This window comes from Myxocyprinus asiaticus, chromosome 16, assembly GCF_019703515.2.
Source record: "Myxocyprinus asiaticus isolate MX2 ecotype Aquarium Trade chromosome 16, UBuf_Myxa_2, whole genome shotgun sequence".
Taxonomy (NCBI): domain Eukaryota; kingdom Metazoa; phylum Chordata; class Actinopteri; order Cypriniformes; family Catostomidae; genus Myxocyprinus; species Myxocyprinus asiaticus.
Genome location: NC_059359.1, coordinates 31,072,165 through 31,085,282, shown reverse-complemented (window position 1 = coordinate 31,085,282; position 13,118 = coordinate 31,072,165). Strand labels below are relative to the sequence as shown.

Below are 13,118 nucleotides of genomic sequence, written 5' to 3'. Positions count from 1 at the left end.
GTCACCCACATACAGGCGCAAAAAACCTTAAGATCTTTCAGTTCTGTGAACTTTCTGCAGTGTTCTACAGTGAAGGAAGCAAACAGAAGGGGCAAAATATTTTGGTTTTATATGACTCATCACCATATAATGCCTTTCTGTGGTTGTCACTTTGAATATAGCATAATCAGACCCTTTTGTTTTCCTGGGTTTGTTGAACACCTGATGTCCTGGTGTGTTAAAAATCAATTTCCATTAGCTTCACTCTACCACTGCAGTTCAAGGTACCTCTGCGCTGAGCATGCTTAAAGACTGTGATGAGGAGAGTAAGGAAGGGGGAGGAGAGCGAAGGATATTGAGAGAGGAGGAGAAGAGGGAGGGTGAAATAGAGAGTGGGAGGGAATCCAGGAATAGCAGGTAGGCAGATGTGCAGAGTAAAGAGCTGGTGTTGCCATCCAAAGCCCTGATACACTGATGGAACAAGCAGAAAGGCTCTCACAGTATCACCACGTAGAGCTTCAGTATGAAAAGCTGAAGAATGTGGAGACAATGCAGTGACCGTAATCCAGAAGGATCAACCTCAGCAGATGGTAAGATTATGCAGCCAGCACTGGGGTGATGTCAGTGGATTTGGAGATCTAGCATGGTTTTCCACTATAGAACATATGGAGGAATTAATTGACTTCCAGTTACAGAGATCTGCTGAAGACAGAATAGCATCCTTTTATGGCACTTGACAACAATGGGAATTTCATCCAAATAGAATCTTGGTCTTTGTCGTTTTGGATGTGGTGGATTTCCTTCTGCCGCTGCGATTTAATAACACTTGTCTCATTGTGTTGCAGTGCAAGAGGAGCAGAGGGATGTTGTGAAAACAAAGCATTTGAATCTAGCCGCTGTCACTGTGAAATCGCACCTCAGGAAATATGTATGCCTTCTATTCTCTTCTGGTGTACATCTTCTACACAGTCTTTAAAAAAGAGGAGGAGGCAGCACTCAAGGGGGCGTGCGGAGAATCCCCAGAGGTATGTCTGGCCGCAGTGCATATAAACATACAGACATGCTAATATACTCCCTATTGTCCTCATAAAATGCCACATATGTGTGCAAACAAACGTTTAGCTACATCTAGGTCCAGGGAAGAAAATGAGCCACGTACAATCTTATTCTTATGAATTATTAAGAATATTATTATTAGGAATAGCATTCCTGTTCAGTAGTCTATAGTATGTAACTACTTGTATTGTCTTCTCCCTTGGATTAACTGGAAATCACTTTGGATAAAAGCATCTGCTAAATGAATAAATGTAAAATGTCAATGTTATGATCAGAACATGATCAACCACTAAAAGGCACAAAAATGCATATACTAATATGGATCACTGATGGGATGATTGATTGAGATTTGGAAACTAGAGATCATTGCATGTAGATGACAGTGTTTTAAAATATTGTCTCCTTAGATTATGCACACATGCACAGTCATGTATATGTTTTCAGCTGTGGTTGTAGCTAACAGCTAACAACATAAAGTGTCTCCTCCAATAATCACATTAGTTTCACTCTGGTAACTGACAGGAGCCTGGCCATGTTTCCATGGAAACAGAGAGCAAGGGGAAGGGTAGCCACACCCCCAGGTTGGGAAAAAGGGGGTGTGCAAGACTGAGTGAATCAAGTAAGAATGTTTCCATAATATAATTTCATAACATAATGTTCTCTATACAGACAAGAGTTACAAATGTTATCAACTTACAACGACAGGCCTGAATTACAGGTAGCAGCAGTGATAGTGATGAGATGTCTCGCAGTGATGAAGATGATGATTTTGATGAAGGTCATGGGATGTCAGCAAAAACACCATTAGCAGCTTTTCTGTCTTTCAAGCAAGAAGCAGAAAAGAGAAGTGTTCAAACAGAACCGAGTGAAAAGGTGAAGACTACATTCACATTTGCTGCATGTCTGATCAACATGGTAATGTTCTTCAGTCCAAATGACAAAATTTCATGATTAGTGGTGATTATTGCCATAGCTTAGGGTTAAGAATTTGAACAAACACCTAAACCAATGTATTAAACTTTGGCACTGTTTGTGCTATGGACATTAAGGAAACAGTACCTCAAATAATGCAGCTTCGTAAGGAGGGGTGTGCTAATACTTTTCTAAGCAATCACACTTAGGTTATGGATGAAAAATGTCAGAGATTTATGATGAAGCATGGACCCAAGCCAAATCTAGGGATCGCAATATCATAGAGAATTGAGGGTGGACTCTTTTCTTACCAGGGCTACTAGAAACCCCTCTGGCAACCACCTAGCGACCACCCAGAACACAATTTTTACTGTGTAGGAATGCTCTAAAAACACTTAAACACAATGACAAACACCACTTACATGAACATGATCTTGATGAACATCTCGTTTGAAAAGAAAGCAGTATTTCAAATGTTAAAGGGATAGTTCACCCAAAAATGAAAATTTTCTCATCATTTACTCACCCTCATGCCATCCCAGATGTGTCTGACTTTCTTTCTTCTGCTGAACACAAACTGAACACAAACAAAGATTCTCAGCTCTGTAGGTCCGTACAATCCAAGTGAAAGGTGTACCAAAATTTTGAAGCTCCAAAAAGCATATAAAGGCAACATAAAAGTAATCCATACGACTCCAGTGGTTAAATACATATCTTTAGAAGCGATATGATAGGTGTGGGTGAGAAACAGATCAATAATTAAGTCCCTTTTTACTATGAATCTCCACTTTCACTTTAAATTCCACATTCTTCTTCTTTTGTTTTTGCCGATTCACCTTCTTCATGCATATCGCCACCTACTGGGCTGGGAGGAGAATTTATAGTAAAAAAAGGACTTAAATATTGATCTGTTTTTCACCCACACCTATCATATTGCTTCTAAAGATATGTATTCAACCACTGGAGTCATATGGATTTACCTTTATGCTGCCTTTATGGACTTTTTGGACCTTCAAAATTTTAGTCAAAATTAACTTGCACTGTATGTTTGTTTCTTTGTTTGTGTTGAGCAGAAGAAAGAAAGTCACACATCTGGGATGGCATGAAGGTGAGTAAACTATCCCTTTAGTTTGTAAGCGCACAGGTATCTCACTTAAAGGGGTCAAGAAGTGCTTTTTTTAAATAATTTTATTATCTTCCCTTAGGTCCAGTGATAATGTTATAAAAGTTTTTCTGCACCAAAACAGTCACAATTTAGTAATTTATGATCATTTTCCACCCTGTTTTTGGCCCTCTGTCTGAAACGCTCGGTTTTGGCTTAAGCGCCTCCTTAAAACTTCAGCATAAACGCCCACTGTTAAGATCAATCGGAAGAGAATGAACCTCGACATTATAATACAAAATTGCAGGGTTTACACATAACACACATCCAAAACATTGCATCTGAATATATTAAACTGTTCATCTCAAGCACAACTGTTAACATGTTAACAAAGAGCAGCATAAACTATCAAACAGTCATGACATTTGAAATATTCATGAATGAAATGGTGTACTTACTTTTTTGAAGTGTTTTTCACTACCCCATCCTTCAAAAACATTTTCTTTGCAAAGTTTGAATTGTATTTTGACTGTTCACACAACACAGTCTCACAGCGAAATCGTAAGGATTTGTATGACTTTTCTAAATTTGGCTAATTCGTATGATATCGTACGATTACACTCGTATAACTTTCACTACAGCCAATGACGTTGCTGGACATTGTTTCCATCTAATACGCAATAAATACTTGCTTCTGTCACACACAACAGCTTCCTATCATGTTTACACAATCTACTGATTGGTTAGGTTTAGATAAGGGGTTTGGGTAAGGGCATAATATTAATAAGCATGTCCTTGACACCTCACGCGGGGAACTCACGCTTCCGCATTACACATCCGGGAATTGGCATGTGATGAAATCGTAGGAATTCATATGAACGAAATTGTATGAAATCATACGAAATAGCCAACTCGTAAAACATGTACAAATTTTCATGAGGTGGGGTTGGTTCACAAGCTATACATGATGACAGGAGCCGAAAAAAATGAACACATCATAGTTCAAAGAATGGTGAAATTTCACACATACATAATGAAGGCGCACTGAGGTGCACATCGCCGGAAACACACGGTCAGAGACGTCCATCATAAAAGACATCCTATGTTTACATACACTAACAATTAAAAATAGCGCAGATGGGTGAAAGAACGCGTCCATGAGAGAATTGCTTCTCCCTTTCAGAGTTGTAACGTGAAACCACGTCTTTTAAAAGTGGCAAGATACATGGCAGCTGTCAAAGAGTCTATGTAGTTCATTCAAAATAGTCCAGATGTGTCCCCTTTGGTGTTCAGGAATAGTTAGCCACACAAGTCCTGCCATCTTGACTTGAACTGCATGCCAGTGGGCGGGGCCAAGGTTGTGATGATGCATGTTGTGGAATATGTAAATACAAATGAGCAATGTTTTGTGATATCGCGAACAGACAGATTTAAAAACTAGACATTTCAGCAGGGTGGCAACTATAAATGCTCTTTTTAGACTGAGGAGGAAGTTATAAATTATGAAATTTACAGTATGTTTTTATAGTACAGTTACCTCTTATATGTCTAAATATCAAGGAAAATTTGATTGTCCATTTCATGACCCCTTTAAAATTACTTTGTACAAAATTCTGCATTATATAGGTGACAGAGTCTCCACTGCTGTCTGTGATGTCACACCTGCTGAGCTTCCTGGAACAATATTCCCACCTGCAACAGCTGCAGCAACAGGCTGATCAGTACCGTCTGCAGTTGCGCAGACATCGTGCCCAGCACCGCCGGAAAATGAAGGCCCTTCGTGCATCCTACCGACAGCGCCTCAGAGGCAAGAACAGTGTTATTAATAATCTGGAGGAAGTGATCGTACAGCAGCAGAGCCCAACACCTACAAATGAAGGTTAGACATTCGAAACACTGACCTACATAAATAACAGAAACTCAAAGTGGATGAAGTAGAAGTCATTAAAGTGATAGTTGACTCAAAAATGACAATTCTGTCATCATTTACACACCCTGTTGTTGTTCCAAACCTGTATTTCTTTCTTTCTCTGATGGAACACAAAAGGAGATGCTAGGCAGAATGTTAGACTCAGTCACCATATCCTTTAATGGTCACTTTCCATTATGTGATGATTAAAATTCTTGCATGTTAACATTGATGAGTGAGGGAATCAGAACCAATTTAAATCATTTGGACAGCTAAACACTGCACATCAGATGAGATTACCAAGAATAGCAAGTGTACGGTTTTAGACACAGCAGCTGTGAGTGACCTCACAGCTACTGAGGGCATCTGCTGGACTCACTGTCAGTCTGTTTCTCATCAGGAATCACCACATGTTCCTCTGAACGTTTAAAGCAGATCAGCTGCCGAGCAGATTGAATCGCTCTTACTTAAACATGCATGGGTTACAGATACCAGCAGCAGATCCTTAAAGAGCATGTCTTTTGCATCAGTCTTAGATGTACACTTAGCTTTGTAGTACAGTGGATGCACATGGTACTTAATGCCAACAGAGTTTACTGAGCTATATTTAACCCCGAGGGGATTTTAGTGGTCATGACGACTACATGTCTGCTGACACTTGTTCAATAGAGGCTCAGTCATGACGTCAATGTGTAGACAAATTTGGTGGGTTAATTCACCATGGGTTCCCTCAGGAATTTCCAATGGGTTTTCAGAAAGCAAATTTTCGGTGTGTGGTTAAAATTATTTTAAGAAACATTTATGTTTTGTTTTCCGGCATAAATTACACACATTCATAAACAGTTTCACAGATTTCACAAGTTGCTAACAAGTTACTTCATAAGGACTACAACAGTTGTCCAATTTGTCAAGCACATAAACACACATCCTTGTGGTAGTTGTAGTTCTCATTTAGAAACTCTTTAGAAACACAGCAGCTTAAAAAAATCACGTTTGAGGTATGACTGTGTACAATTTTTATTGTAGAGCAAAATGTGAAAGTTTCTTAAAGTAATAATGTTAAAGGTGCTGTAAGCAACTTTTTTATGTAATGGTATGCAGATATCCTGAAGATATCAATTAAATAAGTGTCCTGAGATAACGTGCCGATCTCTGTGACAGCTCCAGACTCTGTAAACAGCAAACAAAAATGTGTCCACGGACCGCGGCCTTTGACGCTTGCTGCCTGTCATTCACTTTGCGCGTTCTCCTAGTGTTAAAATTGAAGCGGATCATTGAGGTTAAGTGTCATATTCAGAGTCATAATAGTTGTCAGCTGAGGGCACTATTTTGCTACTGTTGTCTTTGACAGCTGTGGGAACATGCACCATATTTTACTTATGAATAAAAAAACAAAACGCTATAAAAAACCCACCCAGTGGGAACCCATGGTTTGAAAATGCTTATTTTTTTCAAATTGAAGAGAATTCAGATTTAGATGAAACTCTGTTCATCTGAAATACATATATGACACGTGTTGGTCAGATGGCTAAATTAAATTTTATGAATACATGTGTATGTTGCTCCTGGAAATTTAACATCATTTATTAGCCATGTTGTAAAAATAACCATTTGCACAACTGGCACATGTCTACAGCACTTGGCTTGTGTCTCTGTGGCTCACAGTAATAAATAAAACATTGTGAGAGCTGTTCATCTTCCAAATGCAAGTGCACTTAAAATCACTAGCACAGGCACAGCTGAACTTCATGTGCAACACTGCTAGAGATGTATAAATCCAGTGCACAGGTGAGAAATTCAATGAAAGCCTTTAAACAATGAAAACATAGAATGATGTAGACTTTAATTAAACTAGATGATTGCATGACAGCAACATTTTCAAAATTAGATACCATCCTCTGGTAGTATTTTTTTGTGTGTGTGTTGGGTAGGATTATATGTTTTTATATTTTTTGTTTGACCCTCTTCCTCCATCACAATTGTTCAAAGACAATCTTTGTGGCTGCGCCCCCTTGAGTGAGTCTCCATTCATCCTTTTGCTCCCCACAAGGGTCGTACAGTGCAGATCAGACACCGCCTGACTCAGTAATTAGTGTACAGCACAGAAAAAGACTGCAGCTCTGACTTGGCATATCAATAATTAACATCGGGAATCTAAATAAAATGTTGCAGAGCAGTTGGGCTGCCAGGCACGTTGCTCTGTACTTGGCTGAGTTTTGGAGCACTTAGAGACTCAGGTCTTGAGGTTGTGGGTCTTGAGCTACCTCAGAGAAAATTTTTAACATTTTACTTGCACTTTCATAGCTTGTGAGACTTTATGGAGTTTATGGTTATTTTTCTTTTAAGTATAAACTTAGCCTTAGATGTTTTTCCTAAAAATTCCTTTAAGAAATTAAAACAAATAAGAGTATAGAGCTATGTGAAAGTTATGTTGGTAGCATAAATAATAATTTGGTCTTGGAAGAATTATATGAGAAATGTTTTCACTCCAAAATGAAAGTTTTATCATAATTTACTTACTTTCATGACATCCCAGCTGTGTATGACTTTCTTTTTTCTGTAGAACATAAAGATTTTTTCAAGAATATTTCAGCTGTGTAGTTCCATACAATGCAAGTGAATGGTGACCAGACCTTTCAAGCTCCAAAAATCACATAAAGGCAGTATTAAAAGTAATTCATAAGACTTCAGTGGTTTAATTCAATCCCTTTGCTTGAGAAACAGATCAATATTTCAATCCTTTTTAACGATAAATCTCCACTTTCACTTACTCTTTCAGCATGTGAAAGTGAATGTGAAGATTTTTAGTGGAAAACGTACTTAAATATTCATCTGTTTCTCACCCACACCTATCATATCGCATCTGAAGTCATTGATTTAAACACTGGAACCATATGGATTACTTCTATGCTGTGATTTTTGGAGCTTGAAAGGTCTGGTCACCATTTACTTGCATTGTATGGACCTACAGAGCTGAAAAATTCTTCTTAAAATCTTTGTTTGTGTTCTATAGAAGAAAGAAAGTCATACACATCTGGGATGGCATGAGGGTAAGTAAATGATGAGATTTTTCTCATTCTGATTTTTGGGTGAACTATACCTTTAAAGGAATCTAATTTGTGCTTTTACATAGGAAGAGCTGTTAATCAGCACTCATTGCAGAGGGATGTATGACTAAATGTACTGTAAATGACAGTGCTTTAGTTGATGATGCCATTTAATAATGATACACTGAAGATGTCCATTTATAGCATAATGCTGAAAATACACACCAGATATTACTGTAATATAAAGTAAATGGCCTATAATTATAAAATCAAATCTTTATCTGTTTATATAATTTTGTGTTGTACTGTTTTTGAATCTGAGGTGGGTGAATTAGCTTATAAAATTCCACACTAAATAATTGCACTGATGTGATTGTGTGAGTAGGTGAGTGCATGCTTCCCTCAGGCTCTCCTGCAGGGCTGCATAAGTTGGTGCAGTCTCTATGCGGGCTACAGGGAGAGAGAAGTCAGCTGAGAGGAGAGCTGAGATTGCTTCATTCCCAGCTCGAGCAGAGAGAACGTGACCGTTACACTAAAGTACAGTCTTTTCAGCAGCAGGTGCTAAGCATTATACCTACTCTAGTTCTATACATTCAGTCACTGCTTTTATTCATCCATCTGCTCACCTAACTCTTCATTTTTTAATGCAATCAGCTGTCCATTTGTATTAGCAGATATAGAATTGTTTTAATGATAAATGTCTTTAAAAATAAAAAAAGCACACGGAATATTAACTCATATGGTTTTATATTTAAGTTGTGAATATTTCAATTGAAAATATTTAGCACAAAATGTATTCATTAAAGGTGCAATCTGTAACTTTTGTCTTTGTGTCATCTTGGATTTACACTGACATCTAGCGGCTTGGATGCAGCATCATTTAAAATCAATAGATTTCAGTTTCAGATGCCATTGTAGAAATGTAGTATTCACATTCAGCCATGATTACTTTAATCAATGAGTGAAAGTGTCAAATAACAGGACGTTACTGAGATTAAGTGAGTAGTATTCGGCTGATCATGTGATTCTAACATGGCAGCCCCCATGTGCAGACCCTCTCCATGTAGAATAAAACAGCTTTTATAAGGTTACTGATATGACTGGAGTCTTCATTTTAATGTGAATGCTCATGATTTCCTACATATATTACAAAATTACAATTCATGTCTTTAGGAGTTCAGTTTTTTTAATGAGGAAAAATTACTGAGTGCACCTTTAAAAATTAAAAAATAAGTTCCAAAATATTTTTTACAATTTCATATTTATTATTCGATATATACTGAATATATACAGTTGTAACAGGTCTTTAGTTCTCTTTGAAGGAGGAAGCAGGAGCCGGGTGAACAATCCACATGAGTCTTAATTTTTAACCTTTTCAGTGTCAACACACACACTAATGGCTTTTCAGCACACTGATCACACGCACACACACACAGCTTCATGCATCTCTCTCTCTCTCTCCTCCGGTGGTCTGGACACCCTTTTTATCCCTCTCCAGCTCTCACTGTAACACAGAACAGCTGTTAGAGATCATTTCCTACAGGTGTCAATCCTTACCGTTCTTCCTCTCCCGGCCTCGCTCTCCACAGACATCGCTTGGCCACACCCACATTGCCACAACAGTATATATACCCAACCAGATTGGCCCGGTTGCTAGGGAGGGTAGAGTCATGTGGGGTAACCTCCTCGTGGTCGCTATAATGTGGCTCATTCTCGGTGGGGCGCGTGTTGAGTTGAGCGTGGATGCCGCGGTGGATGGTGTGAAGCCTCCACACACTATGTCTCCGTGGCAACGCGCTCAACAAGCCACGTGATAAGATGCACAGGTTGTCGGTCTCAGATGCAGAGGCAGCTGGGATTCACCCTCCGCCACCCCGACTGAGGCGAATCACTACGCAACCATGAGGACTTACAAGCACATAGGGAATTGGGCATTCCAAATTGGGTGAAAAAGGGGAAAAATCCAAAAAAATAAAGATTGTGCATTGTCACTCTACTGCTTTTCCTGCAATACCAGAATGTTCAAGGTTGAATTTCCAACTGAATTTTAAGCACTGAAATTTTAGAGGTGAATATACAAAGGGATATATAATGGACCGAATATTACCTGTTGAATAATGAAGATGAAATAATTTTGTTTGTTTAAAAACATAATATATTGGAACTAAACTTTGGAAGGTGAATATTTATTATTTAAATTTTATGAAATTTTTTCAAATGAAATATTCACAGCTTAAATATACAACAATATGAAATTGCATCCCCAAAAAATGAAAGCACTGTTAATGCACTGTTTATTTTTCAATTAGTACAATTCAGCATGCTTTTTTTTTTTCAAAGACATTTGGCATTAAAAAACTTCCATAAGTAGGTCTCAACATATTTTCTTTCCACCTTACCAATAATGCTGGGTTTGGTCTTAGGTTTCCAAGAACAGGTATTAAAATCCACAAACTAAATCCATGTCACACACTGTCCATTTTACCTTGATCCATAATATATCAGTCTCCATGTCTAATTTCATCCATTCAGCTACATTTCCATCTATTAATTTAATTTCATCCATCTACTGTTCACTCATATCTTCCCAGGCTTGCTAGGCTGACAAAATTGATTTTCTTCATGTAGATTGATGAGCTGAAGGGCTGTATTGAGGAAAGAGAAGCGCAGCTGTCCAAACTCAGAACTGCATCAGTAAGATTTTTAAAAATTCACTGCATTTGAAATTGGGTACATTCTGATACATTAAAACCAGGCCAGCCAGTTTCAAAATAATTCCTGACCAAGAGCTTTCTGGGTTGTCCTATTACATACTTTTTTTCCCCAGGTCAGCTTTGACTTTTGTGGCATTCTTTTTTTTACCAGGGAGTTACAGACTCAGAAAAACGAGTGCTCTGCTTATCAGCAGAGAATGAGAGTTTGAAACACAGCCTTACAGTGACACAGGGTCTTCTACAGCAACTGTCAGTCATCCCTTCCCAGTCTAGTTCTGTGCTCATTAAGGTGAGACCAAAAAACAAACTGGTGCCCTTTAATGTATTGTGTATACTGTAAATCTACTACATCAAACTACAGACAGTGGGTTCCAAAAGTCTCAGACCACTAATGAAAAAGCTTCTTTCTTTTTTTTCAATGCAATTTTATATAATTTTTATTATTAATTTGTATTATCGGCATTAAAAATTAGAATGATTTCTTAGTGTTTGGTATGTCCCCCTTTTGCTTTAATGAGCATGCATTCAAGCTGGCAGGGACTCCACAAGTGTGTGCAAACAAACACAAGTGACACAGATTTGCTTTTATTTGATTAGTGACCTAGAAATAGTGCAGAATCTTAAAAAGTTCTTATATTTAAGATTAGATTAAAATATTGGACCCACTTTATATTAAGTGTTTTTCACTATGTGACGAGCGTGTGGATGAGCGTCCGTCCAGGGAAAGGGGAAGCGGTAAGGATTCATTTCTGGGTGATAATTAGGTCTAAAAGCTGTTTCTTGTTGAAGTAATCCGGGAGAGCGATAAGAGGAGCCCATGCCAGACTCGAGACAGAGACGCACGCAGCAGTGTGTGTGTGTCTGTGTGTAGCATCGTCTTATAGTGTGTCACAAAAGAGTGCAGCAATAAATGTCTAAGTGTATTATTCAACCCGGTCCCAGCTTCCTCCTTCACGGGTTTTGGCGCCAATGTAACAAGGTTCATTGTTGGGTGGAATGGAGGAAGCTGGGACCGGGTTGAACAATACACGTAGGCATTTATTGCTGCATAATGATCTCTCGCCTTCTGTCTCGAGTCTGGCATGGGCTCCTCTTATCGCTCTTCCCGGATTAGTGCAACAAGAAACAGCTGTTAGACCTAATTATCACCCAGGGATGGATCCTTACCACTTCCCCTCTCCCCAAACAGACGCTCAACCATGCCCTTGCCACACACTACTATGTATTTAAGCATTTTATACAATGTTTTTATTATGTATATACGTGTACCTACATTTAAAGTACTTGTATTTAATTACAACTGTAGTTACATTATTAACCTTACCCTAAACATAACCCTACCCCAACCATTACCCTAAGCCTAATCTAAACCCTAACCCTACCCCTAAACCTCCCGTACCTCAATCTCAGTAGCAGCACGTTTTTTTTCTTTCTTAATTTTTATCCCCATTTCTCCCAATTTGGAATGCCCAATCCCCACTACTTAGTAGGTCCTTGGTGGCACGGTTACGCACCTCAATCCAGGTGGTGGAGGACAAGTCTCAGTTTCCTCCGCTTCTGAGACAATCAATCCGCGCATCTTATCAAGTGGCTCGTCATGCATGACACTGCGGAAACTCCGCATATGGAGGCTCATGCTACTCTTCGCGATCCACACACAATTTACCACATGCCCCATTGAGAGTGAGAACCCCTAATCATGACCATGAGGAGGTTACCCCATGTGACTCTACCCTCCCTAGCAACCGGGCCAATTTGGTTGCTTAGGAGACCTGGCTGGAGTCACTCAGCACACCCGGAATTCGAACTCGTGACTCCAGGGGTGGTAGTCAGCGTCAATACTCGCTGAGCTACCCAGGCCCCCCCAGTCGCAGCAAATGTGAATCTTGTGAGAATTTTGCAGAACAACATATAGTTACACAATAAGTACATTGTATTGTATGTATTTTAATGTTATTACATAGTAGTCAAAGACACCTAATATAAAGTGGGACCAAAATATTTGTTAGATTTCCTAAACCTTTCTGTTCTCTATGTTTAAATGCAAGAAATCCCAGAATTGTAATGTGGTCACAGACTTTTGGACCATTTGGTTGTCTAAATCCTTGCTTACAGGAATTTGCTTCATTCCTTTGCAACATTTTCATTATGTCTCTCCACTGTGTCCCGCACACATTTTGTTTATCCCTAAAGGAAAATGAAAACCTGCGCAGTCGTGTTTTGCAGCTGGAGAGCTCTCTGCAGCACCGGGCAGAGCAGCTGTCCCGTCTGGAGCACCAGCAGGAGCAGAGCGAATGGAGGCGGACAGAAGAGCAGAGGAGACGAGAGGACAGCATGAAAGAGCTGCAGCTAGAACTGGACAAAGAACGCAACAAGGCCCCTGTAGTTAAAGTAAGGGA

At 39.1% G+C, this 13,118-nt stretch overlaps 1 protein-coding gene across 1 annotated transcript in view; it reads left to right on the top strand.

The window, feature by feature from the left end:
- Window positions 1-305: 305 nt before the first annotated feature.
- LOC127454340 (kinesin-like protein KIFC3) overlaps window positions 306-13,118 on the top strand; it is a 24,988-nt gene continuing 12,175 nt past the window's right edge. Inside the window, exons 1-9 of the mRNA XM_051721470.1 lie at window positions 306-569; window positions 825-1,004; window positions 1,558-1,654; window positions 1,754-1,908; window positions 4,676-4,928; window positions 8,391-8,563; window positions 10,634-10,699; window positions 10,871-11,008; window positions 12,913-13,110. Of these exons, the coding sequence (XP_051577430.1) occupies window positions 906-1,004; window positions 1,558-1,654; window positions 1,754-1,908; window positions 4,676-4,928; window positions 8,391-8,563; window positions 10,634-10,699; window positions 10,871-11,008; window positions 12,913-13,110 (1,179 nt within the window). The 5' untranslated portion in view covers window positions 306-569; window positions 825-905. The remainder of the gene's footprint in view (window positions 570-824; window positions 1,005-1,557; window positions 1,655-1,753; window positions 1,909-4,675; window positions 4,929-8,390; window positions 8,564-10,633; window positions 10,700-10,870; window positions 11,009-12,912; window positions 13,111-13,118) is intronic.